General features: G+C 35.5%; 1 protein-coding gene across 3 annotated transcripts in view; it reads left to right on the forward strand.

The window, feature by feature from the left end:
- PPP3CA (protein phosphatase 3 catalytic subunit alpha) overlaps nucleotides 1-27,662 on the forward strand; it is a 288,033-nt gene that overhangs the window by 197,383 nt on the left and 62,988 nt on the right. For all 3 annotated transcript variants that reach the window (XM_074343239.1, XM_074343244.1, XM_074343251.1), the window contains 3 exons: nucleotides 15,859-15,983; nucleotides 23,997-24,108; nucleotides 25,152-25,297. In XM_074343239.1, the coding sequence (XP_074199340.1) occupies nucleotides 15,859-15,983; nucleotides 23,997-24,108; nucleotides 25,152-25,297 (383 nt within the window). The remainder of the gene's footprint in view (nucleotides 1-15,858; nucleotides 15,984-23,996; nucleotides 24,109-25,151; nucleotides 25,298-27,662) is intronic.

Raw genomic sequence — 27,662 nt, forward strand, 5'->3', positions numbered from 1 at the left:
ACCCCTCAGGGATTTGGGTCTTCACTATATGTAAGTCCATCGGAAGTTCTGGTCACATACCAGATAAAGTGAACATTTCACTATTTCAGTGAGTTTTCCAGTTCTTGCTAACATTGCTCAAATGAGAACTTAGAACTCGACCAAAGGCACTCAGAAGCCTACTGAGATGATTTTTGAGTTAAACCAAAATAGAAGAATTTTAATCTTTTTTTTTTTAATGCACAAACCCCAGTTTGTGGTTGCCTAGAATGCTGGAATATTTTTCCCACCCCCATTCCTTTTGATGATAGACTTTATTAATGGGAGGGGGCACATGATGCAGGACTCCAGGGCTGTTTTGCTGGGTTGGTGGATCCACCTCTTAAGTCAGCATGCTGACAGGGTGCAATTTGGAGGATGCTTGGAGTAAGGCTTAACTTCAGTTGCAGAAAATAAGACCCATGTGCAGAGAGAAGCTGATATGAGAGTGAAACTTGGGGAGGCTTCGTTTAAGCCCAGATTCATTTATGCCTGAAGTCAGTGCTTACTGACTTTATTTATGGGAAAATAACATGCTTAGTAATATTCGTGAATTACAGGATTTTCCAAGATCTTAGGAGCAGATCCTTCATGTGGCTTAAAGTTTCTGTGGTGAAATATACTCTCCCACTTCTGTGCTGATAAGATTTAGACTTCGTTGCTATCTTTGAAGCTTTGTTTCATTTTAAATATATTGTATGTACAAACAGTGGACAGCATTGTGTGCATCAATTAATAATTCAGAAGCACGTGAAAGTTTAACTACTTTAATAATGAATGTCAGTTAAGGGCCTTTATAAATGATGGAAATTCAAAAGCATGGAAATAAAAACATGCAACTCAACACCAAAATAGTAATTTCTGTATAATTTATTCATATGTAATTTCTATTTTAAATATTTCTGCAGTTATTTTTTTCTGATTCAGTCATGTTGTGGGAAAAGAGGGGAACAAGAAAGCAGCATGACCTTGCTTGCACGTTACATCCCCAGATGTAAAGCTGGGAACGTCAGCTACCCATTACCTAGCATTAAATAAAAGAAGGTAGCTTTTAATATAAGATATACAGAACTCTTTATGCAGACTGATGCTTCTGATATTTTAACTTGGAAGTATTATTGTAGTCATTTATTGAGAAGTGGGGATGGGGTGGGGGGGCTTCCATCAGGTGGAGCTGAAGAGAGCTGGGGTGTCACAGAGAGAGGGCGCTTACCCTACCCTGAGTCGCTGGCCTGGGCCAGTTACTGCAGCGACCTCCTCATCCAATCATCGTCCTTGCTCTGTACACTAGGGACTTGAGGCTTAGAGAGGTGGAGTGACTCACCAGAGGTCAGTTAGAATAGCTTTCTCTTGCCCAAATTCCTTCAATGGCTCCTCTTTGGGTGGATGAAGTTCAAACTGCATAACTTGGATGACAGAACTGTTATTCTCTGGCCCTTGTTAATTTTTACAGCTTCATCTCTTTTCATTCGTTACCTCAGCTCCAGGTTTACAGCTCTTTTCACTGGCTGAAATTTGCCACAAGTTGCTTCTTCTGCTGTGAGCCACATCCCTGCCATGCTGTGACTAACTCCTCTTCCTTCTCCAGGTTTCGGCATGAGGAGTGCATCCTTCAGCAAACTTCACCAGGTCTACCATGCCCATTGCCCTGTTCATCCATCCATTCAGGAGATATTTACTGAGGAGCACTGTCCTAGGAATATAACAGTGAACAAAGGAGTAAATCTCTGCCTTCATGGCTTTTGCTCCAATGTTATTACTTACTAAGTTCAGTGTCCCTCATTAAATGCATGGGAGCATTGATTATGTCTAACTTGTTCTGTTACATTCTGATCTAACAGGATGGGATATTGTAGCAATGTTGAGGCTTTGATTTTTATTGAATCAAAGTACAAATGAATGGCTTCACTCATTTCATTTACAATGGTTCATGCAAAAGTATAAGAACTTTCTGTTTGGCCCCTTTTACCTTTTCACACTGCCACCTTCCCAATACCAGACCCCATTGTCCGGTGACTGTGTTATTACAGTGAACCTCTAATTGGACTCAACCTTGCTTTCAATCTTTCTACACCATTGAATTCTCCATACAGCTGCCAGATTTATCTTCTTACATGACTGGGACTGTTCTCCTTCTCCATAAAACATCTCATACTGAAATCCAAGTCTCTTCAAAATCTAATGGCATCTTTCTTCTCTAATCTCTTGCTATTTCACATACACCTTTTAATCAATCCAATGTTTTTTTTTTTTCAATCTCCTTATTCTGGTTCATTTGCACCTTCCAACTTAAAGATCTCTTTCTCTTATTCTCAGTTTATTAAAAATTTTATCAACATTGCAAGTCACTTCCTACTTCCTTTCAGTGAAGTCTTATTTGATAACATCAGCCAGTCTTCATTCCCATAATTTCTGATTTTCTGTAAGACTTCTGTCTATTTCAGTAGTATTCATAAACAAGTTTTAAGCAGCAGAATCCAGCTTTAACCTTTACCCCAACACACACAGAGAGAGAGAGAGAGAGAGAGAGAGAGAGAGAAAGAGAGAAAGAGACCTTTCATGGACCTCCAAGGGATAAAAATGATAAAATTAGAGCTTGTCGTAATAATGACCCTTAACAATCCTCATGTACCCTTTGGCTCTGCAGAACAAATTTGAAGACAATGTGTGAGCTCAGCCACACTAGTCTTTGCAGGGTCTTACTCTAAGCAAAGGCAAGGTTGAAAATGGCCAGGATGACTCAGCACTGCCGAGAGGAAAATTACTTATTCATGAAACAGAAGGAAAGGACATACTGGCCATGCCGGCCTCAGCAAACATTTCAAGCCTCATGTTTTTAGCTTCTAAACACTCACCAGGAAACAGCCGTAGGACACAGAGAGTGGAGTCCAATTTTATTCCTTTCTCTAGTTCTGTGACATTGGAAGTGTTAGGGAGTCTTGGGACTAGACCCCTCTGAAACTTTTTTAGCCATTCACATTTCATATGTCCAGAGGCCACAGAGTGAAGCCCTTGGTCAAAATTCAGAGTGTCTTCTTGTTGCTGAAAGGTCAAATCTGTAGCAGTTAATCAGTTAGAAGCCCCATTTGTCCCTACTCATATGTGTAAGTCTTATATCCCAAGGATACTTTATATTTCTTAAGGGAATTAATTGTATTTATATTCCTTTAGCATAAAATTATATCTTATGCTTTAATTATTTCACATTTATATAAGTTTGAAAGAATAATGACTGTTTCATTGAAGTATGGTCAGTGTACAGTGTTGTCAATTTCTGGTACACAGCATAATGTTTCAGTCATACATATGCATATGTATATTCCTTTTCATGTTCTTTTTCATTATAGGTTACTACAAGATGTTGAATGTAATTCCCTGTGCTGTACAGTAGAAACTTGTTGTTTATTTTATATGTAGTCATTAATATCTACAAATTTTGAATTTCCTACTCCCTTTTTCCCCGGTAACCATAAGTTTGTTTTCTGTCTGTGAGTCTGTTTCTGTTTTGTAAATAAGTTAATTTGTGTCTTTTTTTTTTTTAGATTCCACATATAAGTGGTATCATATAGTGTTAATAATGACTAGTTTTCAATTGTCCATAGTACCTATCACATAGGAGGTACTTACTACCTGCTAACTAAGGCTGAATAAAATATCCCAAAATATGAAGTTAGCCATTATTTAGGATTATAGATGATTTGTCCTGTCTGAACTATGACTCCCTATAAAAAGTGTCAAACCATGATAGGAGAACCCAAGTGTTATTTTGTAAAATGTAGTTCAATTTGTGACATGACTAATAACAAAGAGGTTTCATATTTAAAGACAGCTTATATATTAAGAATTTAAATTTTGTTTAAAATACATTAAACAAGGAATATAGAAGATGGAGAGATTTCTGGGAAATTTAATGAAATGAGGAAATGCAACCTGAAATTATGTGATTTTATAAAACAAACTTTTTCCTAGTAAAAATCACCTAGTTTAATAACCTACCAAACACATTATGAACATGTTATTCAGGGTTGTTTTGTTTTGTCTTGTTTTGTATTTTGTCAAGGGAAAGAAAAAGAGTTGGTTGATAATTCTGATTGGTCTTTTTAGCAATTCAAATATATAACAAACATTCATCATTTTTAATTGATGAGAATTAAACTAAATTTAAAACTATGATTACAAATGAATCACAAGTTATCATGAGTTATCAGCAGGTATTCTCTGTTTTCCAAACACCTGCATTAATTTGCCACAATCACTCACCTATACGCCATATATAACATGTTAGGAAAACATGATTTTTGCATAACTTAATTGGATATGTGTCAAATGCTGAAGAAACAAGAAACATGAGACGTGATGAATGTTCAAATTGGAGACAAGCACATATGTAAATGTTGAGAATCTACAAAGACTTTCTTGATGCTATGATTTCAGTCAGTTTGGGTAATTGTAACCCCTGCTTATATCACAAAGATGAACAAAATTGTTGGTTTGTATCACTGTGGATGGAATATAATCAGCTCTATATGAGAAGTCTTCAATTGAGTGAATATTAGTTCTGACATAGAAATTTTAAATAACGTAGTACAAGTTTTGAACATTTTAAATTGATGCCCCTTCTGGATAAACAGAACAATCTTAAACCTTTTTTTTTACTATAACTTGAAATTTCAAACTAAAAACATCATTACTAAAAGTAAATATGAAGTATCTGTAATTTGACATTTATTTTTAGAAAAACCATATATGTTCCTCCCTCTGTTAAGAAATTTGACAGATAGTAAACAGACAATGAAATGACTTGCCCGTATGGGAGACCTAAGTCTTAAACCCATCTTTCTTGACTATGAGTCAGTGTTCAGAAGTTTCAGGATGTAGAGGGAAATACTCTGATGTCAGGAAGCCAATAATTTTTAATACCATTTTGTGTATGTATGTCTACTCAAGTATGCCCTAAAGTCCTTGAGACTGAGTTCCATGCCTTCTATTTCATCATTGTCCCAGTATAATTGAACACAAGTAAAAATTAATCTTTGATGTTATTTATTTATTACTTTAATACAGTGCATTTAGTAAATGTGTTTCAATGTTTTATTCATTTTTTTCCAGATATTCTGGAATATCTGCTTAATGAAAGATAGACAGGAAAAGGATAGATATATTAAGGAAATCTTGGCAGAATTAAAAAATAGGCTTATTGCATTTGTCAGAATTATTTTCCAGGAGATATTTTTTTCTTAACTAACTTTCAAATGAGTGTGTTCTAACATGTCTGTGTGGTTCATATATTTTTTCAATAATTGCTCAATTAAGAATTAAAAATGCCATTTCCAAATATGCCTCCTACAACAAACAAACATTTTTACTGATGAAATGGTAGCATATAATCAGCTTAATCCTTCTCCCCATCAGCTCATTTGAGTATTATCTTTTAGGAATAGCACTTATTACTAGCAGACATAAATAGAACCGACTACTTGAAAGTCAACGATGGGCAGAAACCCTTGTACTAATATTCCCACTGCCTGTAATTGTCAAACTAGTGATAACTATGTGGACTTTAGAATTAAATATCATTAGCTTGCTCTCCTTAAGTTTTTGAAATATTAAAAACAAAATAATCTTTTAAATTGTCAGAATTTGAAGAGTACCATAAGTACAAGAGGTGACTCACTTTTGTCCTACTTAGAAGATTTTTCTTAACTGAGTTTTCCAGAAATCTAAGAAGAGTTTTTTTTTTAAATCCATTTGGTGAAATACCTTACATTTCTTCTATTTACTAAGTCACTTTCGGCTTTTAAAACATGACTATCGTTACACAGCGAAGGAGCAGAGCGCTCTTGTAAATGAGCTTTGCTACAAAAGAAAATGAGACTGACTGGAAGCTCGTCATGCTGCTGCTCTCCAAAAGGGTGGTAATATCACTAAAGCCATTTGGAGGCATTTTCGCTCGTAGCAAATGGAAATTGCGGAGCATGAGACCTGGTGTATTTGATTTCAACCTTAACAGCTTTCAACATATGATACCATGCATTTGGAGGAATAGTGGAAGAAAATAAAACAATTTTTGTATGTTTTATTTATGTCCACATTGACTACAGATCCTTAGACCATCTATCTAAATCTGGCAAAGCTGTTTCTTAGGGAGCTGACTTCCGGAACAGCCACCACAGCTACCCTTTCATCTTGTGTCAGGCATTCCATGTGCCACAGTGAGTGTGCTGAGCTCTTTTCTCCCTTATATTATTTCATTTAATTGAAACAACACTTATTTTTAAGAGGTGTATTATGAAGCTCCTTATAGATGAGGCATCTGAGGCTTCCTACAAAGATTAAGTATTTTTTTCGAGTTAGACAAGTGGAGATTTACAGGGCAACATGATCAAAGCCTAAAGAATTGTAGTGAAAAAGAATAGAGTGTGACTGTGTAAGGAGAGTGGGAACAGCAGATGGGAAAAGCCCATGCTTTCTTGAGATGGCAAAGCTGATTCAGGGAGAATTAATAAGAAAATGATTAAGTAAAAAGCCCCAGCTTACTGACTAAGGTCTGTCAGGAGGAATACACATATACAAAACTCACAAACAGCACTTCTGAGACTGAGCAGTTGAGCTTCATAGACCGTGTTCTTAACCATTACACTCTACTGCCTCTCAGCCAGGAAGAAATAGCACGTCCGGGAAAGTGCCAGAACTGAAAGGGTACTGTGGCCACAGCTACCAGACAGTTTTAAAATTTAAAAAGCTCCAGGAATACAGGTTTGGAAGGCGCAAGATGAGAAGGCTAAGGCATAGATCTGTAACCCCCACATCTGGTTCCCAAAATGAGAGTCCAGCTTTCAGGGTCTTGGAGGGGGTTCGTGGAATTTGAAACTTGGCAGCAGTATTTCAAAAACTGAAGAGAACAATCTTATTTATCAATAAATACACATAAGTACATACGTTATCAAATTTGTTTATATTTAGCTGAAATCTCATAATTCATCCAGTCCTCTTGATTGCCTGGTGATGACAATCAAGGGTTCGTGAACTACATACTGTAAATAAATCCACGTATCAAGTAACCAGTAGTTGAACCATTCAAACCTAGACACAGAACAGAGTGAGGACTAAATTTAACTACATAACGCTGTAAGCACTGTACATACTCACTCATTGTTATGATCTATAGGTGTCACAGCCATGACTGTGACTAATTTCATGCTATTATGAATCTTTAATGGTTAGGCATCTTGTTAAAATCAGGTTTGGTGCTGAAATGGAAAAGTAGTGATAATAGATGGAACAAATACATTCTTATTCAATAAATTAAGTTCTTCCAGTAAACAAAATAAAAAATAATCTCAGTGGTGAGAATACTCATCTTTACAATGGAAAAAATGCTTCAGTATTTAATTTTTCTATTGATTGGGATACACTGTAGGTATACCATAGTTCTGTGTATGCTTGGTCATGCTATAAAATAGTTTTAAAATGCAGACTATTCTAGTTTCTTTCCATCTAAGCATAGTTATAAACCGAGTTTTAAGGGAGTCATGAAGTATTTATATTTAGTACTGAATTGTTTTGATTTTATTATCTTTCCTAATCTACAGTGTATTCCATTCTTGTTTTTTCAATTGTTATGTTACTTTTCTCATTAACACTGGCTAAATGTTTGTTTATATTTTAAAATATCATCATAAATATAAAGGAAGTGTTTGAAATTCTTGTTATTAATCTATACTAGTGCTATTATTGTTTGTATTTAATTTCATAGTGTTATTTTTTCTTTTAAAATCCTTGAAATGTCAGCATTAAGAAAATTTTAATTTGATTTAGAGATATTTCATTATTGTTTTATACTATCAAACTGTGTGCCCTATTAAAGAATTTATATTTTTTGTTTTATAAATTACCTAATACATGTTTAACACTTGAAAAATAATATTCATTGTAAGGAAAATATTAATTGTTTTGAAGTGTTCCTCTTTGGTGAATTAGACCCCTGTTATTTTTTTCTGGGTTAATTTATTTAACAGTTGATGAAGATTTCTAGATGTATGGTGAATGCTGTAATAAAGCTCACTTGTATCTCAGTAATTGCCTGCTTTCCGAAGTTGACACATTCTGCTAATGAACCACACATATTCTGGCTGGGTGGTTTGTACTTGAACTTATCCACTCAAGTTACGTAAGCCTGAATTATCAATGTGGGGAAACAGATATGTACTTGTGGTCCCTACTGTGTTTAACCTCTAACAAAACCTCTAAATGCAAGATCGTTCTCTGCAAAATTGCAGATTTTGGAAAAGAAAAAGCTGTAGCAGATAAAGGATTCAAAAACCAAACCAATAAATTCAGTAAGTTAATCCCCTCATGCTGAGAATTAGACATAATGTTAGTTCCTTAACATTAGAAATTTTATTGTCTTGGGAAAATGTGGCTATTACGGAAAAAAAATACTGGGTTGAAGTAAATGAAGCTGAAAGTAGAGTGGAACTCTAATGGTGAAAATTGCTTAGCAATTCAGTAATGTCTTTTCTGAAAGACAAATTACAATCTGTTAGTTTAGCGTGAACTGGAAAATCTTGTAGAGGAAGTTATTCTACTTCATGCAAGTCTTCCAAGATGATAAAAGTCAGTCTTTTGGAGGAACTAAAAGGCCTTTATAGAAAATTAATAGTGAGTCAAGAATTAAAAGCACTTGACTTCTAAATCATGGTATTGTTGCAATTGTGAAATACTGGTCCATCAAAAATCTATTTTCTTCTGCAGTTTGTTTGACTGATTTTTTTGTTGTTGTTGATCTGTTTGTTTTTGAAAACTTACTCCTCTGTCCCCTGGCACTCTAATTTCTAGAAACGTTTTTAATCTGGAATTCTATGACATTATAAAGTTTTTGCTTAATATCAGTCAAAAGTTGACCCAATGATGTTCTTTGATGATTTCTTTCTATCTAGGCAAGTAGACAGGGCCAAATGTGTATAAGTTTGAGCATTAATTCAACGCTATTCTATATAGTCTTATGTGAAAGTATATATTTTATTTTACATTTGTTGATATGCCTTCCACTCAGGGTGACAGCTTTATCAGAGTTCTTTTCAAGCTACCAACTGTATAGCGATTACACTGGGACTTCATCCTAATATGTTCGGTACTGTCTATTCTTTACATTTTCTAATGTAGCAATTTAGTGGCCAATGTGAATTTTAAAACAATGGAATTCTTTGGAAAATGATTAAATTATAATATGGGTATACTTACTTGCAGAGTCACTGAATTAAACATGCATACTTGATTACATATACTATACGCATTGTTGTTGTTTTGAACACCTGTCCTCTCTCAACAGAGAGTTACCGCCGTTTCTGGCAGTCAGGAGATGCATGGCATAGGCTTGTTCCCAGTTGTGGTTATCTTTCCAACTTGTCTTCCGTCCTCAGACGTTATTTTCTCAAGGGGCTGTCTGTCCTCAGTGTGCTAGCCATTGTCTTCTCTCCTTAGCAGTGTGCCAGGGACTCTTAGACTCGCCCTGTGACTGCTTCATTGTCCAGTCGGTCGATCCCAAGAGCTTTCCCAGCTAACTACAAAGAACCCCTTGTTACTGCCCCTGCTATTTATTGCTGTTTCTCTTTAGCACCACTTAGCTGTAATCTTACAGTGAGTAACGTCTCGAACTTGTTTAATGACTCCCTAATTGCTGCACTGACCACTAATCTCCAAATAATTCCTTCTCCACACACACACACACACTATTTATATTTATATTTATATTTATATTTATATTTATATTTATATTTATATTTATATTTATAACTTAAACCCCCTAAGTTTGTGATCTCAAAAGTTAGTAACTAGCTCTCTAGCATTAATATTAGAAATAAAAGTTATTTTCTTTCCTAAGAAATAAAGACAAATCCTTTCTGTATGTTATTTTCTGTTTCCCTCATCAAAATTCTGTCCTCCTCTTCAGAAGACTTAGATCAAAAGTTGTTGGCACCACTCATGTGTGAGAATCATTTCCAATAAATTTTTATTTACCGTGGGTTTAAGAGGCCCTGAGCGGTGGCCGGGGAAAGCAATATTAAAAGGCAATTACTCAAAAGTAATGGTTTGCCTAGGAATTACTTAGTAGTTGGTTATTTAGGCATAATTTATGTATTTCCTGATAGTAGAAGAGAGAAAAGTAATAAATGTGAGCATCGCAAGTTGTTGGTCCCTCTTGCATCATTTGGTTGTATTGAGGATGTTGGAACAGCCACATTCAAAACCACTTGGTCACCTCGCTTAGAGAAAGAAAGAAGATAATGACAATCTCACCACTTTCTCAACAAAGAGATTTGACTTCTCAGTGTAACTGGTAGTTCTTGCTTGTCCAATATGAAAACAGATGGAGGGACTGCATCTCACTGGGAAAATAACCAGCATGTGGTAGCACAGCAGGGCGCTAATGGATGAGGGTAGTAGCCATGGTCCAGGAAAAACCCTTGTGTTTTATTTCGCTATCTTTGATGTATTGATTTCATTAAATGCCACAACTATACATTCTGATGGAAATACGTACAATTCTGGTAATAATCATTTTTTTCATGTTCATCCAGATGGATGGATATTTTCATAGAGACTAGGAGTGCTTTTATTACCCATACTGTGCTCCTGTGTTTTTGGTGCTTTTTCAATATCATAGGTCTTTCAGAGCTGGCTCCTTGTTGAGTACCCTGCCCACCAGCAGTGTTCCATTGGGAATAAGAAACAGATCATGGGAAGCCAGGGAATGTGGGAAGCAGGGGTATGTTGGTGAAGAATGAGCTTGCCTTGAAAGTATAATAGAGCTTGTCAAAGCCTAATTCTTCTAGAAATGCTGTTGAAACCAGGTGATATTGGAGATGAAAGGATCTCGCCTCATGGGGAGCTGGAGGCTGGGAGCAACCAAGCCAATGGTTTGCCTCGTTAGCTGGCCCTTGTACTTGATTCTCTTTGGACACCAGTGTCTTTGGTATCCAAGAGGATGGAAGGTGGGGGCCATGGCGTCACACAGTGTGAAGGTTACCTGGCTGTACTTTTCTCTTACCATCTCACAGAGGTAGCCTTCCTTCTATGTGATGCCCTGACCCCACCCTCCATCCTCTTGGGTACCTAAATGTGGGTACCTCAATGTGGTGATCACTTTCTCCCTGATGTTTAATATCAAAATAGTGAATGTTCCCAAATATCAGGACTTTGGAATAAATCCTTTATCTGAAAGCTGAAGTGCACAAGGTCTGAGCAATAGCCACATCCAACTGTACAAATAAATTTTCTCTTTATCACTTTTCTTAGATTCATCCCTCTCTGCTAGACTCTATCAAACAATCACTTCAATATTATCCTTTCAAATGTGGGAAATTCTCATCTCACACCAACCTGAAATTAGCATCAAAAGAAGTTGCCTTTCTAATGTGTATCTCCCCCACACATGACCCCTGTGGAATGAGAGCTGAGTGTGCTAAGACAGGGTCAAAAGCATAGGTCTGTTTAGTTGTACTGACCAGATACAAATCATCTAAGAACTTGTTATAAATATACCTCTCTGTGAATTCTGATTCAGGACCCAGGAATCTGTAGTTACAAAGCCTCCCCAAGTGTTTCTGATGTAGAACCAGGTAAAGAAACCACCATGAGATGCACAGAGGTCCCACATTCTACCTATCTTGCCATGTGCTATTTCAAAAGCTCTAGAGAAGTACCATCTCAGACAAGTTGAATACCTTCAGTTTCACCAGAACAAACCCACAGACCTGTGTCCAGCTCTGTCAGTCCCAAGGGCATCTTAGAATCTTGACTTCTTAGTTAATGGATTTCCAAGTTAAGCACAGCACAGGCTCAGGGAAAGCATCCTAGGATGGCACATTTCTCGTGCACCTACTGGGTGGAGGCGCTGTTCTCCACACGGGGGTTACAGCGAACCAGACTGACAGCTTCACACAGGCTCTATGCCTCATACAGGTTATAGTCCAATGGGAAGAATCAGGGAAGAAACAAGCATGCTAATGAATCATCTAGATAATTCCTGATCATAAATACTGTGAAGTGATACAAGTTGATGGGAAGTCAACGGGAAGAAGGGTGATTTTGGAGAGAGGTAGCTCCTTTATGTAGGGTGGTCAAGAAAGACCTCCTTACACTAGTGACGTGTAGGTGAGACGAATTGGAGGAAAAGGAGTCAACCTGTGAAAATACAAGGAAGAAAGAAACTGCTTATTCAAAACAGAGAAGACTGGTGTCTAGTGAACAAGAAGGGAAATAGAATGGTGACTAAATAAATGATAAATGATAAAAAAAAAAAAAGATAAATAGCTTTATCTTAAACTGATCAGGGAACTCCTTAAACCTCCTAATAAGATATCTCCATTTTTCAGGTATATATATATTTGAGTTACTGAAAACTAGACAGCAGCATGTAAATCAATGAAGCTAGAACACTCCCTTACACCATCCACAAAAATAAACTCAAAATGTTTCCTTTTGTTGGACTTTTAATATTTTTTATGATTACATGTACAAGTCGCTTTCCCTTTCTGACACTATCATAAGCGATCCTTACTATAAAAGTATGATTTGAATTGTGTGGCTGTTCTAAGGTAAAGTTAGTGATAATGTGGCCGTCATACAGGTATCAGATTTTAGGGTATTTAGTTTTCCATGCCAGGTTTACAGCAGTTGCTCTCTGCTGTTTTAACTATCATCAAGCCAAGGTCCAGTAATTGTGCTGATCTTGTCAATCATTGAGATTATCTCTTATCACAAAGTTAGGCCAGAAAGAAAAGCTTACTTTTCAGTTTTTATAAAATTGCATTCATGAAAATGTACTTTTGTACTCCAACAAAAGAAATCCTTAATATTTGCATTGTCTAGAGCCCATTTATTTATAAAATTTTGTCATTCTGTTCAGATTACATTGCAGTTGTATGTCAGTTGCTAAAATCACTTAATTCCTAACCCATGGTCCACAACCTGAATTAATGTCTTTCTACTTGTCTTTGACATGGAGATATAAAAATTACTGATCCTTGAATTTTTAGCCATAGCCAGGAATTGAAACGGAAGAATCAAAATAGAAAGAGAGGCTGGGAGGGGAAGAAAGGTGAAGAAGACACTCCAGAAGATGCTCTGGTCCTCCCTTCCCCAGACCCAAGCACATTCTTTCTGGGACCTTGCTATTTTAGATGCAACTATTTTGAAATGAAATGCCACTTTGACATATCATTTATCAGGTTCATATCAGGTTCCAGGAACTCTTCTAATCCCATTACATCATTGATACCTTTAAGTCTCACAATAGCCCAGTAAGGTAAGGTACCTGTGTCACCCCATTTTATAGATGAATACATTGAGGCTCAAAGGAGTTGAGTAACTTATCCAAAGTCACTCAGGTAGTAAGTAGCACTGGAACCTGACTGTCTGGCTCCAGAGTCCGGGCCATTAAATGCTGTGCCACACTGCCTCTAATGGCTTTGATACTACCACTTTGACTTGGGGGCCCCTTAATAGTAGCCTAAAAATATGATTATTACATTTGCCACTATAATACAAATTTCCAAATAATGCTCGACTCCTCCATCCTACCCCATCATCTGGTTTCATGTTTTACCTGAGCCTTACCCCATGATTGACCCTTGTTCCTCTGATAGATGAGAGAGGGCCAGCGGCAAAAATTCATGGTCACAGGCATTCACATTTAAACGCTCTGCTTCATACTTTCTTTCCCTGAAATTCCTTCCTTCAACTTCTGAACATAATGAAGGGCATGTGAAGAAAGGCTTAGTTTCCAGCCAAACCTTCTTTATTTTTGATTCCTGGTTTTGAAATATACACATGACAGGTGTAAAACTTCCTACAATTTGAGAGAAACTTGTGATAAGTAAGCTATACCAACCATAATTTCCAAGAATAAATCAAGGTGAATTATCTTATTACTTACTAACTAATAAGCTTTATCCTTGCCTTTTTAAAATGTGGTCATGCATGATGGGCTAATTCAGTCTTTTAAGTGGATTTCTTATTAGTTTTATTGTTATTAGCCCATGTTAGTTTTAAGAATTGTTTTATTATCTACTTAATTTTTAGTTTTTCTGTTACTTTTTTTATTTACATCAGTTTTTGCAGTTCTAAATGCAGGAATGCAAGTCTCCTCCAAAGTGGGTACTGGCATCTGTGCCCAGCAGTGTTTGAACCACGACACTTGTTGCTCTTTCTTTCTTTCCCTTTGGTTAAAATATTACAAGAAAGTACATGGTATGTCTCTCAAAAACCAAATTCCTCACTAATCCAGGGTAAGGACCCATTTGCAAAATAGTCAACTGAGGAATAAAAAAAATTATTTATAAGCGATCTTCTAATGTGATAGTATCTCAAAAGTGGAAGGATACATTTCTGAGATTTCTCCAGTGTATCTCTTGCTTGTGAGAGGGAATAAGCTGTGGGGTTGGAACCCACGAAAGAATACATTAGCGGTTACAGCTCCTTGTAATTTATATCCCTTTTGATAGGTTTTTAAGGCTTTCAGGTGCAGACATTCTGTAATAGAGTCCATCTATCCCTCTGGGTCCTTACTAGCTGTTTCTTGATGGTAAAAATAGGAATTTATATGACATTTTTATTCATCCATTGTCTTACAGTTTTTTCACCAATAAATTCCTTTGACTTATTCTCCATTCTATCAATTTTCATCAGATAAAGGAATGAAGTTTAAAACATTTCCATACCTTGCTTGTGATTGCAGCATAGAGTATGTTGAGAGAGCATCCTTGACCTCCTGATTTCTTGTTCTCTGATTCGTTCATTCTGTGAACCTCTTCGTGTTCAAGAAACAGCCACATCACACTCATCATTCAAACACAAAACTGTTTAAAATATTAAGTATATATACATACACATATGTAAGCTATATAAAAAAATCAAAGATATAACATGATGGTTATATCAGCAAAAATCTTTCAATTAGGCAAATCTGAGTGGAAACTCTGGATCATTCATTGTTAGCGGTGATCTTGCCTGGCCACATAACCATAATGGAGTTAATTATTTTTTTAGGGCTTTAAAAGTAGTAAATGAAATAGTAAATATTGAATATGTGGTTTTTAAAAAGAGAGATACGTAGCTCTTAAGAATTTTGGTTTAAAAGAAGTGAGAAAGTTAAGAAATATCAATTCCAGTAATTTTTGTACTGTTTTACAGGATTTTTTTCATTTCACAATTATTTTTAAAATTTTAGCATCTGGTATTAGAATACATCTTATAAAAAGCTCTTTTATAACACAAATTTAAATTTAATTGGAGTTATTTTCTTTCTTACTGGTACATAAAATAATGATGTGTTTTATAATTGATGGTATTTTACATTTCAGTGAAATATGGTTTTTATACTGTGTATTGGCATTTCTTTTTGTTTAGGAGGCAATCACATGTAGTAGATATATATTCAGACTTCAGAATATAGATTATGTCAAATACCTAAGCCTCTCTTTGCCTCATCTCTTCTCTGTGGAAGGAAAACCTATGCCATGACATTGTTGGTATTAAATTACAAAATGTGTATAAATTTCTTAGCACAGTGTCTGGTGTAGAATTATTCATTGCACAGCAAGTAATAGCCATTATTTTTATTGTTTTCTTTATTTTTTCCCTTAATCTGTGAATTGATAGACCTGAATGCTGAAGCCAGGTCTGCCACAAGTTAACTTTGTAATCTCTGTCTCACTTTCTTGTTTTCGCTAGATGAACTCTAAATTCCTTCTGACTCTAGAAGTCTGTAATTTTACTATCTAATTCAGAGTCTTAACATAATGCGACCATAAAACGAATTTTCTTTGTTCCTTTCAGTTTGTGGGGACATACATGGACAATTCTTCGACTTGATGAAGCTCTTTGAAGTGGGGGGATCTCCTGCCAACACTCGCTACCTCTTCTTAGGGGACTATGTTGACAGAGGGTACTTCAGTATCGAAGTAAGTTTGCATCTTTTCTTCTTAGCTGCTCAGTAATTGATCAGCAATATCTTAGCAAAATGAAAGTGGTAAATATTACTGCCTTAAGCAAATCCCTGGTCTTTAACAGTGAACTTTAAAGCATACAATTTGGGGGATATTATATATTCTGTTTCCAGTTGATTCCTATATGCTTTATATTGCATAGAAATGCCAAGGAAATGACTAATAGTGAGATTTTACCTTTTGTACTTTGCAACTTTTTACAAAAATTGCATCATATTTTACATTAGATAATTCTGTCTCCTGTGGTGAGAACTAATCAAAGTTGATAAAATAAGGAGGAATGTGTTTGCATGGTTATATCTTATAATTGTGAGACAATCAGTCATTTTTATAAACTGATAATCAAGTGCAAGTGTGTGTCTGCCTGCATTTGTGTGTGTATGTGTGAGTCCACTTACAGCTGCTGTATTTTGTCTTTTTTGGCACCTGTCATCTAACTAGGGTAATTTGTCAAAAGCTTTAATTAAAAAAAAAACAACAGATAACCTTTGAGTAGAGGTTCTTCCTCAGCTCCCCAGCTGCATCTGCTTCAGGTAAGTAGAAATTACATGCAAAATAAAGGCAAGGATCTCGTTTAATTCATGTGTTTGTTCTTCCTGGTGCTTAACGTGGTGTCTCATACATAGAAAGGACTTATTAAATATTTATTTATAAAAATGTTTGAAATAAGAATACATCTTAAAGAATCAGAGCTCATACTATAGTAGCTGACATTATATATATGCTCTTGCAAAAATGCATTAAAAAGGAAAACAATTATTCTTAATTAAAAAGAGAAATCAAATATACTGAAGTCTCACACCAATGTCATATATTCATAATGATCATTTATAGAAGAGATTCTAGGTTGTTAAATTTTCATCATAATAATTATTTATTATAGGAATATTTAATGTTGAAAAACATGTCACTCCTAAATGGCTTTTGTTTTTAAACTATTACACCAACTTTTTTTTTGGTTATTCAACTCACCTCCATTCACTGACTATGTATATTTGACTATAAATATATCCACATATTTCTTCATTATTAATGGTTGGAGAGAGAGCGGGGATTGTGTTGGTATATAAGCCCAAAAAAAGAAAGTACATTTTAGGTATTTCTTCCATTTAGTAAATAATGTATTATCAAGCATATAACATGTACATGCACTGTAATTTGGAAAATTTAAAGAAATGCACATCTTTGCTCTCTAGAAACCTAAACCTATGTAGGGAAATATAAAAAGCTTCATAGAATCAGAAGCCTAGGATAGGTAGTCATCCAGGATTCAACTATTATTTGAACTGATTATTGAAATCTTGGAATAAAAGAGGTGCAGAAAATAATTACCATTGGGATATAGAAAAGTGGGAGAAATTCGAGAGCTTTCATGGCTGGGGTTAGAAACAAGGAACAAGTAAGATTTAGCCTGGAGAGAAATTAAAGTGAAAAACATACAGAGAAAGAAACTAGTAAACCTTGTAAATCTCATTCATGGCCTAACTTGACCAGCTTGGCAGGGAAGTGTGACTGAGTACAAATTTTGTTAAGACCTTTGTATCACATTAGGGCCAGTATCTGCCAAGAGTAAGAGGAAAAGGAAAAGAAAAAAACTGACATAATGGTGGTTTGAACAAGATAGAAGTTTATTTCTCTCTCTAGTAAAAGCCTACAGTTGGGCGGACCATGGCTGGCGTCACTCAGCGTGGTGCCAGGGCCCAGACCCTGCCTTATTGATCCGATGTGCATGACCTTATTTCAAAATCAACCTTATAACGCAAGACAGCTACACCAGCTTCAGCTCTCATGCCCCCACAATACATTCAACTAGAAGGAAAAGGAGAAAGTAAAGCATATGTCCTCTCATTTAAGGATGTTTCCAAGAGGTGGAACAATCACTTCCCCTGGGCCAGAATTTGTTGGTATGGCCATAGGTGATTTCAGTGCACAGCCAGACTTGGGAAAGGCTGCAACAGACAGAAAACAGCAATGGGAGATAGTTTCTGCCACTTCCCTTAAATGAGGCTTACGTGGAATCTAAGTAAATATTTTAAAAAATTATTTCAGTGACTCTTAAATTCATCATACTCATTTAACATCTATATGCTCCTATGAAGGACGAATGAAATACAAGTCCTACTTTCCTTGAAGTTCACCTTCCAAACAAGGAATGTCCAACAGGCTTCTGATGGGAGTGATTATTTTTATCAGCCAAATGATGGAGTGTTATGTTGGAAATTTTTTTAATACCATAGTATTTGTGATTTTTAACAATTTTTCATCTTTTAAAGTCAAATCAAGGACTAAAAGTAACATGGTTTCTTATTAATTTAGTAATAAAGATAAAGCACTAAATCATATATTGCTTAAGTAGAAATTGGCACAATCAAACTTCTCTTTTGTCTCCTCAGCTGTTTTTAGATAAAATTATTTTTTAATCTTCCCAATCTTTATGTAACTTTGATTTTTCACAAGAAGAGTTCAGGCTTCTGAATCTCTGACCTTAAACCATTTGAAATTTCTTAAACTCTCCCTAATTAGAGCTTTTTAGAACTCTGTTTCTTTAAAGTAAAGAAGTTGAGAGGCAGTAACCACTAACTTGTTCCTCAGTAGACATTTTTTTTAGTCTACAATTAATCTAAATATTTGAACTATGACAGTTGTGGTATTTTATGTAATATGTACCTTCTCCAATTCAAGCAAAAGATTGAAGTGTGAAATCAAATGTTGGTGATGCAAGGAATGTAGGTATCACAGGACATTTAAAAGCTCTGAGATGCATATTTCAGAGTCCCCGTCTTCAAAAACAGCTTTAATTGAGCTCTAGGAGCCTGAGAGTACAGCCCCAGGGACTTGCCACATGCATACAGAAATGACAACAATGTGATGGCCTCATGTGTAAAAATGATCCGTTTTGATTAGACTGTGACCTTTGAGGGTTTGGGGCCTGGCTCAGTGATGGCATCATATTTAAAACAGAACAGACATTTCTGTAAAATATACTTACTGAGAATACTTTGGGGCTTTTTATTGTGGATTAAGGAAGCTGACATTGTTCGCAAGCTGGAAATGTATAGTTTGCTTAGTATAAATTATCTCATTTATCCCTTGCAGCTCTGCAAGGAATGTGTAAATGTCTTTTTTTCAGCCTGCAGAAACCAAGGCTCCTAGAGAGTCACACACACAGTAAATGGCAGTGCCGGGATTCTGAGTCTGTGCTCTTTCTCCTACACCCCGTGCCTTAGCTGTTTATTCGCTAAACAAACCATGGAAAATACTGCGCACATCAGTAATGCAGACACTGAGGTGTACTCTTCCATTCACTCACGCGTCCACAGACTCTCACATACAGCCCTCTCCCCCAGCTATGTCATCTGAAGGTCAAAGCTTTAAATATGAAATCTTCTCTTTGAATATTCTATTGGCTTAAGTAAAATTCTAAAATGAGAGCTCAGCTTTCCAGTGAGTACTACCCTAACAGGCTTCGTGGTTCATCTCAATGATTCAGAGCTCCGCTGCAGGTGCTCTCCTTTGGCTGTCCTCTGGGCAAGAGGAGCCTTAAGTTTAATTTTTACCAAATCAATGAGTCTCCGCTGTAGTATTCACAGGCACTGGGAAATGTGCCCTGGGCAGTACATGGAGCTCCTTTTATGTGCTCCCTCCCCACCTCTCCCCCATCTTCTTTTGCCAAGATTAGAAATCATTCCTCACCAAGTTAGCCCAAATAAAACAAGCAAGCTTTTGAGCAGCAATGAAAGAGGTAACTTAGTTTGGGGTAATAATTTGTCTCACACCAAATCCCATCCTCTTTCTGATGATGGCATTTTGCTAACTAATCTCCTTGATACATAATGCTCTTTGAGCCTATGTGTTTATATATGTTCATGTCTGAGTGTGTTTCTCTGCGAACGCAGGGAAAAACTCAGAACTGCAAACAGAGGCACTCACAGCTGTTTCCTTCTATTCGCTTCCACAGGCCCCCTTTCTAGCCATTCTGCACTGCAAGGCACGGCCTTGACCTCAGAGGGCTGGCCCCCTCCCGCGCAGTGCTCACATCTAGATCTCAGCCCAGGCCTCAAACACCTTGAAGCATAAAGAGTTGTTGTGTTTATTAGCTGTGAACTCATAGACTAGAACGAACCACAGCAAGTCAGGCAATGTTCCATGCTTCTGCCTGAGAAAAACAAGCGAATGGTACAGCAAGTGATGTTCGGTGACAGAGCGATGTCACAGACAGGAGGAAGAAATTGTCTGGCTGTCTCCCTGCAGCCCATTGTCTTTCTAGTGCATTGCTGTTCCACGGCTGCCTCTCTGTGTGCTTGTCAGACCAGGCAAATGATGTCTTAGAGGAGCTGCATCTGACATTTCAGGAGTTTGGATCTTTTCCCAGCCAGTGCACATCCCTCACCAAATCGTCCTGTGACTGAGGACAGCACTTTGACTAGAATGTTTCACAGCATGTAGAGTTATTTTAGTGAGCAGCTTGATGTGTATCTGAAGCTACATATATGTATTTCCTTGCTTCCTCTTTTGCATCCTTCTTTTCCTTACTCCCTTAGACAAGTTTTCAAAAATACACATCAATAAAAGGCATAAATTACAAAGTAAATCATAGCACTACTATTATCAATGAACCAATTAAACTAATTAAGAAAATTATACCCTTAGTGCTGCTTCATTGGGGGAAGATAGATAAATTGGAGGAAACTGTCTGTGATACAAATTAGTAAGAAGATAGAGGATGCTCAATCTCTCATACTGACTAAACCGAACTAATTTTAAATTATAAATATCTGTTTAATTATTTAGAGCAGGGATGGAAAGATAGTTGAGGTTCCGGTTGAAAGTGATTAGTGCAACTCATTCACATCTCACCCGGCAAAAAGGCCAATGGAACTTGCCTCTCTGTTTCCACCTAAACCAGTTAATCCAGTGAAAATATTATTCCAATTAGCCATCTGATACCACATGGACAAAAATAACTAATTATTTAACTAATTTTTATTTCATTGCTCATTAACTGCCATAATTTTTTTTTTACCCAAGACTTTTTTTTTTTTAAGAATATCAGATGATAATTTTGTTTAAGATCTTCAGCTCTGCGGAATGTTCAAATTTTAAATGACAAAACAGTTGCCAACAAGACAGTGTTGTGCTTGGCATGTCTCTCCCACCAGATGTTGAGGGCGAGGGCTGGCAGGGCTCCCCTCTCCAGTCCACCCTTGCCCTTTCATTTACCATGCCACTCCTTCCATATTGGCTGCACTCAGGTTTTACTCAGTGTTTGGGAAGATATTTTGTTCTTGCCACAGAGGAGAGGGAAATAAATTGTGAAAAGAAGACTTATTTTTAAGGTACTCTGAGCCAGAAATTTAGAGTTTTCTTTTCTTTTCTTTAATCCTATCTTTCCTTCCCCCTATTCTTTTCTTTTCTTTTCTTCTCCTCCTTACCCCTTTCTTCCTCCTCTCCTCCCTTCCTTCCTTTCTCTCTCCCACTCTCTTCTCTCTCTCTTTCTTTCTCTTCCCCCAATCTCTCTCCATGCACCCCCCTTTCTGCCTGCCTTCCTTCTTATTTACAAGAAAGGAGTTAATATTTCCTAAATTCCCAGTACATACAGGATGCTTTACATCCATTACGTAGTAAGGGACAGGAAATGTGTATTGAATCATTTAAAAGGTAAATAGGTGTGATAAGGATATCATAGATCCTTTCTGATTAAAACAGGATCTTTAACAGGTTGGCAAAAAAGGAAAGCATGGGTCTCAGAATGTGAATCCTCTGGTAGTATTTTAGTAGAATTAAAAAAATGCATTTTAGGTTTTAGTTGGAGAGATTATAACTTTGCTTTAAAATAAATTGTTACAGGCAAAACGAATTTGAAGAGTTCAGAATGGTGGTTACATTTTTTAAAAAGGATCTTGTTTGGGAGGGGGCACTAGGGAGCCATCTGGGTGTTGAAATGTAACTGAATTTGGGTAGTGGTTCTGTGGGAATATACATATGCAAAAATTCATTGACCAGTATGTTAAAGATACGTACACTTCACTGGATAGAAGTTATACTTTAATAAAAATGAAAAACAACAAAACTTTTTAAAAAGTAACTATAATGTAGCCAAAACATGTATTCTCTCCCCAAGTATACATTAAATAACAACCATTTCAACAAGTATATATAATTTTGAAAAGACTTCACATACCCATTCCTATTCCAAATCAGACATCCAGTGTTAACAACCTATTTGGAAAAAAAAAAGTATATATGTGTGTGTGTGTGTGTGTATATATATATATATATAATTTTATATTTTTATAATTCTAAATAATTTATATCATTTATGTATAATATATAAACAAAATATACATATGATGCAATCTTATAAATTTTACATCAAGAATAGTTCCCACATTGATATTAGTGATTGTTTATAAGTATCTTCTCTGAAATGTGAGACAAGCTTGATAATACAGATTCCTTTAATTAGAACATGTAAGTGTACCTATAACCTGGTACAAGCAATGAGAGCATCACTGAGTGACGTACTGCCTACTGAACAAATTGTAATCCTTCAATAAAGACTAGTTGGTCAACTTTTCAAAAATAGTGATATCATCCATCACATGAACTTTAGGTACTAACAACCATCAGAAAAAGGTAATACAAAAATTAATTAATGTAACATATATATGTAAACTTTGATGTCAGCCCATTATTTGTGTTTATTCAATCATAATTACATAGTTGGGGATAATATCTTGCTTGAAGAGCTCAATAATACATATTTTTTCTGATAATTAGTATTTTCTTTAAAACTTGGGCTGTGCATTCAGACAGTATTTCCACTCATTTTAATAAATTATCATATGAGCTGCCAGAGATGATAATTGTTCACAGGTAGCACAACAGATGAACTGCCAGAAGCTTTTCCCTGGATGTTGTCCAGCATGTGTCGGGAAGCTCATTGTTAAACTGTAAATACTGTTTGCTTTTTGGTTTCCGATTTTATTAACCAGAATCAAGCTTGTCTCAATATTTTTCTGGTTCTGTATCTTCTTAGCTTCACGTTCAGAATAAACTTCATCAGGATGAAAAAGCATACTTGTTTTCAGTGTGCTTTTCTGTTCCCTGTGGATTTTTAATGAGTGCTATTCGAGGATAATGCAATTGAAGTTAAATCTTGAGTATCCCAGTTATCTTAATTCACACTCCAGGAAGACTGCATCAGTGTAGGTTTATTCCAAGCCTGGTGATCTTATACCCTACCCTCATCTTTATACAAACTTCAATACCCAAATAATTAATTTGAGAGTTTTAAGGTAAATGAAATGTTTCCCCTAGCTATTAGCTGCATGTGTAGTGAGATTCCCTGGCTTTCAGTTTAATTATAATTAAGTATAAAACAAAAAGCTCAAGGCTTTCAATACCAAAGGCACTGAAATAAAAGACAAGATAATGGGAGAGAAGAAGGCTAGTGAAGGAGAGAGCGTAATAGAAAACAGAGTCACAGTCCATGTCAGCCCGAGCTTGCCAACAACTGCTTCCAAATTCTGTCTTCCTTTTCCTTTCTAATTCTTCCATTTCTCTAACCTGATTTTTACAAAATAATTAGCTTTATAAAGAGAAGTGTCTTTATTTTATTAATTGTTCATCACATTTCTTCTCATATGTTTACACGAGTGTATTTTCATTTTTAGTATATTTTCATTCAGGCTTTTTCCAATAAACTGTAGGCTGTCCATTATTTTCGTGTGGTGTTTAGATCCTCAGTGCAGTGTTTGTACTTTAGTATAGATGAATCTTTGCTCTGTACCAAAGTAATATTTTCAGTTTGATTTTCAATATCTTCCTTAAAAAAAGATCTAGCCTTTTGGGGACTTTGGGTCACAGCAGCACATTCAGTTCATGTCTTCCTGATATGTGAGCCAAGGTACGTGTTAAGTATAATGGAAAATATTTATTTCTATATTATTCTTTTTTTTCCCACAGTGTGTGCTGTATTTGTGGGCTTTGAAAATTCTTTACCCCAAAACACTGTTTTTACTTCGTGGAAATCATGAATGTAGACATCTAACAGAGTATTTCACATTTAAACAAGAATGTAAGTATACTTCAAGCTTCTTCCTTTAACACCATATGTACTAAATAGACATTTTAATCCCTACTAAGAGTGTCTTACAATATGATTCATTGCTTAAAAGTCAGAAACTCAAAAAAAGACACTATATTATCTCATTCCATATTCTTTCTGAACATAGACAGTTAAGAGAATTCAGAATGTCTTTTTAAATGATGAATTCTTTATAAAGTGATATAAAAATTTGAATTGATATTTGATGTAATTTGTCCCAAGAAATAAGTGACTAAATTATTTTTAAAATAGCCAGATTACTATTGTTCATGATAATCCTACTCTTTATTCTCAAATCACTCAATAAAAACCAGTGGAAGGCAGATTCAACTTTGTGCTTCTCTTTCTGAATCCAGTAGATTTACCAGCCACTCATGGATTTTACAGAATTAAAGATGACTTCTTCCTTTAGCAAAAAGTACTAGGAGTGAGGAGTACTTCATATAAACTTCATTTCCCTCCTGTCTTAATTTTCCTCATTGTCCTTGGAAACTTAAATTTCTCTCTGGCATTTAGTTCTGTTTCAAAGGAGCACAGGGACTTCTCTCAAAACATTTGATATAAGTCAATAAGGGAAAAGCAACGTGCAGTGATTTAGAAACAACTTTGGAAAATTTCTTGCCATCTGCTTTTCTCTAAGAACATTCAGGAGAATCAGCCAATTTTATGTTCTTCTTCTTGCTGGTCTCCTAGTTGTGTATTTTTTTCTTTTTGATATACATCTGCAGATAAATAGCGGAGATGCATGTATACAAAAGTTCTTGCCTCCGTTACACAAAAAGTTACTAAAAACCTTAAATATGGATGAACCAAAAAAATTAAAAACAGTAGATATAAAGGCTAATATATAACTTTAAAAAGTCTTCTTGTGTTTTGGAATTTTGTATGTGTAGTTATATGCTAATAATATGATTCCGGGAAGAAAACATTAAAAAGGAAAAGGCTATTTTAATGAACTGATCCTACCTCTGAAATCATAAAAGTAAGTAGTTGGTTTTTAACCTGTTTTAAAGGTAAAATAAAGTATTCAGAGCGTGTCTATGACGCCTGCATGGATGCCTTTGACTGCCTGCCCTTGGCTGCCCTGATGAACCAGCAATTCCTGTGTGTACATGGTGGTTTGTCTCCAGAGATCAACACTTTAGATGACATCAGAAAAGTAAGTTCTGTTATTTTCCAAGTTTAATAATTTTGTGTACTTCATTAATAAATAGAAGACATTAATTTCCTTTCCTTTATTAATAACTTTATCCTTTTAAATCAGTGATTTAAAGTGGTCATGAATCTTTTCTTTGTATACTTTTTTTTATTAATCTAGAAAGCAATATATATTAGCACTTGGAATAGGTTTCATCTCTGAAGCCTCAAGGTTCATTTCACCATGGAACATGTGTCATTAGAAATGTAAAATATTTGATGACTAAATACTATATATGCCTTTTCATTTCCCTTTGGCTTGTTTCAAACAACCTACTATGTTAACATGGTATATTACAGTTAAAAAACACTGCTTTCCTCTTGGGGAAATATCACAACTTAACCTTTAAAACATGTCCATAGTATCATTTTTTTTAAATCTACTATTTTTACAGCTTGAAATTTTAAGGTAAATCTAACAAAGGCAATGATGATATTCTATTGGTTGTATTGAGTGGCTAAGTGAAAAACAGTTGATTTTTCTAAAGAGGCGTTTTCCTACTTAACTTAGTATCAGCTATTTCTGTTGTTTTGACCAGCAAAAAGATGTTAGATTGAATGTGGAAATATCTCTTTCCTGAGAAAATGTAATATGGGTTAGTTTCATGCAGTGGAAGAGACAATGTTCTATTTCTTTGGTTATGCTCAATATTCTTTTAAAAGTTAACTGGTTTTTAAAGAAAAACTGTATGTAGGGAAGCGAAACATTGAATCTACCTTAATACTCTATCATTAAGGTTCAAGTGTTTAAGTGTAAAAATAATATTGTATTTACGTTCCTATTAGAAAGGAAGTACATGGTTTTTATTTTTTAAAATTAAACAAAAGTACATTAAATAAACTTGTGTTTTCTCCTCTGTCTGCTGGTGTCCTTTTTAATAAGACGCCATTACACACCTGCTTCTGGTGTTCTGTAGCACACAGAGCATTGGTGTTTAAAGTGATGTAGAGACATGACACTGAAAGGTAGTCGTGGAGTTCAGGTCCAGAGTGGTTTGCTTTCTGCATGGCTTATACCCAGTTTATTCTTCTACAACCCGATGGACCCCTGAAATAAATAAGTAGACGACTTACCATAAATTAAGTAGATTTTAAAAATATCCCCTTCTATGTCCAGGACTTAGTTTCTGGCATGTTTCATATAATAGGTTCAATTTTCATATTCGTCATTAAGCTCTGGACTCAGCCATAAAATAATTTCTAGGTTTGCATTTTGCCATATTTCTATTAGAGTTTCCACCAACCTTACTTTATTTAATTAATTTTATCATTGTTTGTTTTTACTGTAGATGGTATTAACTTTAGGAAGCACTTTATAACTTTTCCAGAATAAATTCTATATTCAGGTTGCTTTACCAAAGCTCTAGCTGGGAATTCACATTAATCAGAAAGTCTCCCCTCCTCTTCTCTTCTGTTCCTAATAATAAGTTCTTGTTTCTCAGAAAAAAATTCTGTATTTTTATGGATAAGCATTATTTTTCTTGTATGAATTGTTCCAGAAGCATAAATTATTTAAATCTCTTAAACAAGTCTTAGTTTGCAATGAATATTTTATGGATAGCATAATGGTTGAAATATAGAGGGCTTTGTCTTATTGAAGTTTTTCATTGGATGTTGAAAACATGAAATATTGCTTCATTCTTTTTAGAATTAGTTAAAAAAAAGATATGTAGCAAGGCCATTATTTATATCGCCTTTTATGTCTCAAAAAGAGAATTTGATGGGCTGTCAGCATTCTATATTCACCTGTCCTGATGGGTTTTTTTTAAATATTAAAGCATTGAATATGTAGAATATCAGTTCTCAATGGGTTTTCATAGCTGTTTTATGCTTTTTTCCAAGGATTCCATAATATCTGCTAGCTTCACCAAAGACCCTTTAATTGCAGGTAAATCAGGATAAACCAAAGAAAAGTGACAGTGCTATAAAATTGTTGGTGAAATGTCATTTCCAGCTATTATATTCTCATAGCTTCTAAATGCACCATTTTAAATTGAAATATGGCTTTGCTAAATGTTTATAGCTAGAAAATTGGAAAATGGATTTCATATGAGGACTTCAGGTAAAAGTATAAAACTTAGAACTGTGAGCTGAAGAATGAGCAGCTAAATTCGGGGCTACTTTACTGCTTGTTACTACTCTTGGTTTGCACCCAGTAAGGTAAACTACAGTCGGTTTAGACTCTAATTAGAAACCTGTGTAGCTCCTAATGAATAAATATCCAAAATGTCATACAGTAAGCAGCTACTCTTAAAATGAAACCCGTCTGTTGTCAAAATTTTATTGTTAGAGATAAACACCATAATTTGTTCCCCATCCTGATTTCT

Source organism: Camelus bactrianus, chromosome 2, assembly GCF_048773025.1.
Source record: "Camelus bactrianus isolate YW-2024 breed Bactrian camel chromosome 2, ASM4877302v1, whole genome shotgun sequence".
Taxonomy (NCBI): Eukaryota; Metazoa; Chordata; class Mammalia; order Artiodactyla; family Camelidae; genus Camelus; species Camelus bactrianus.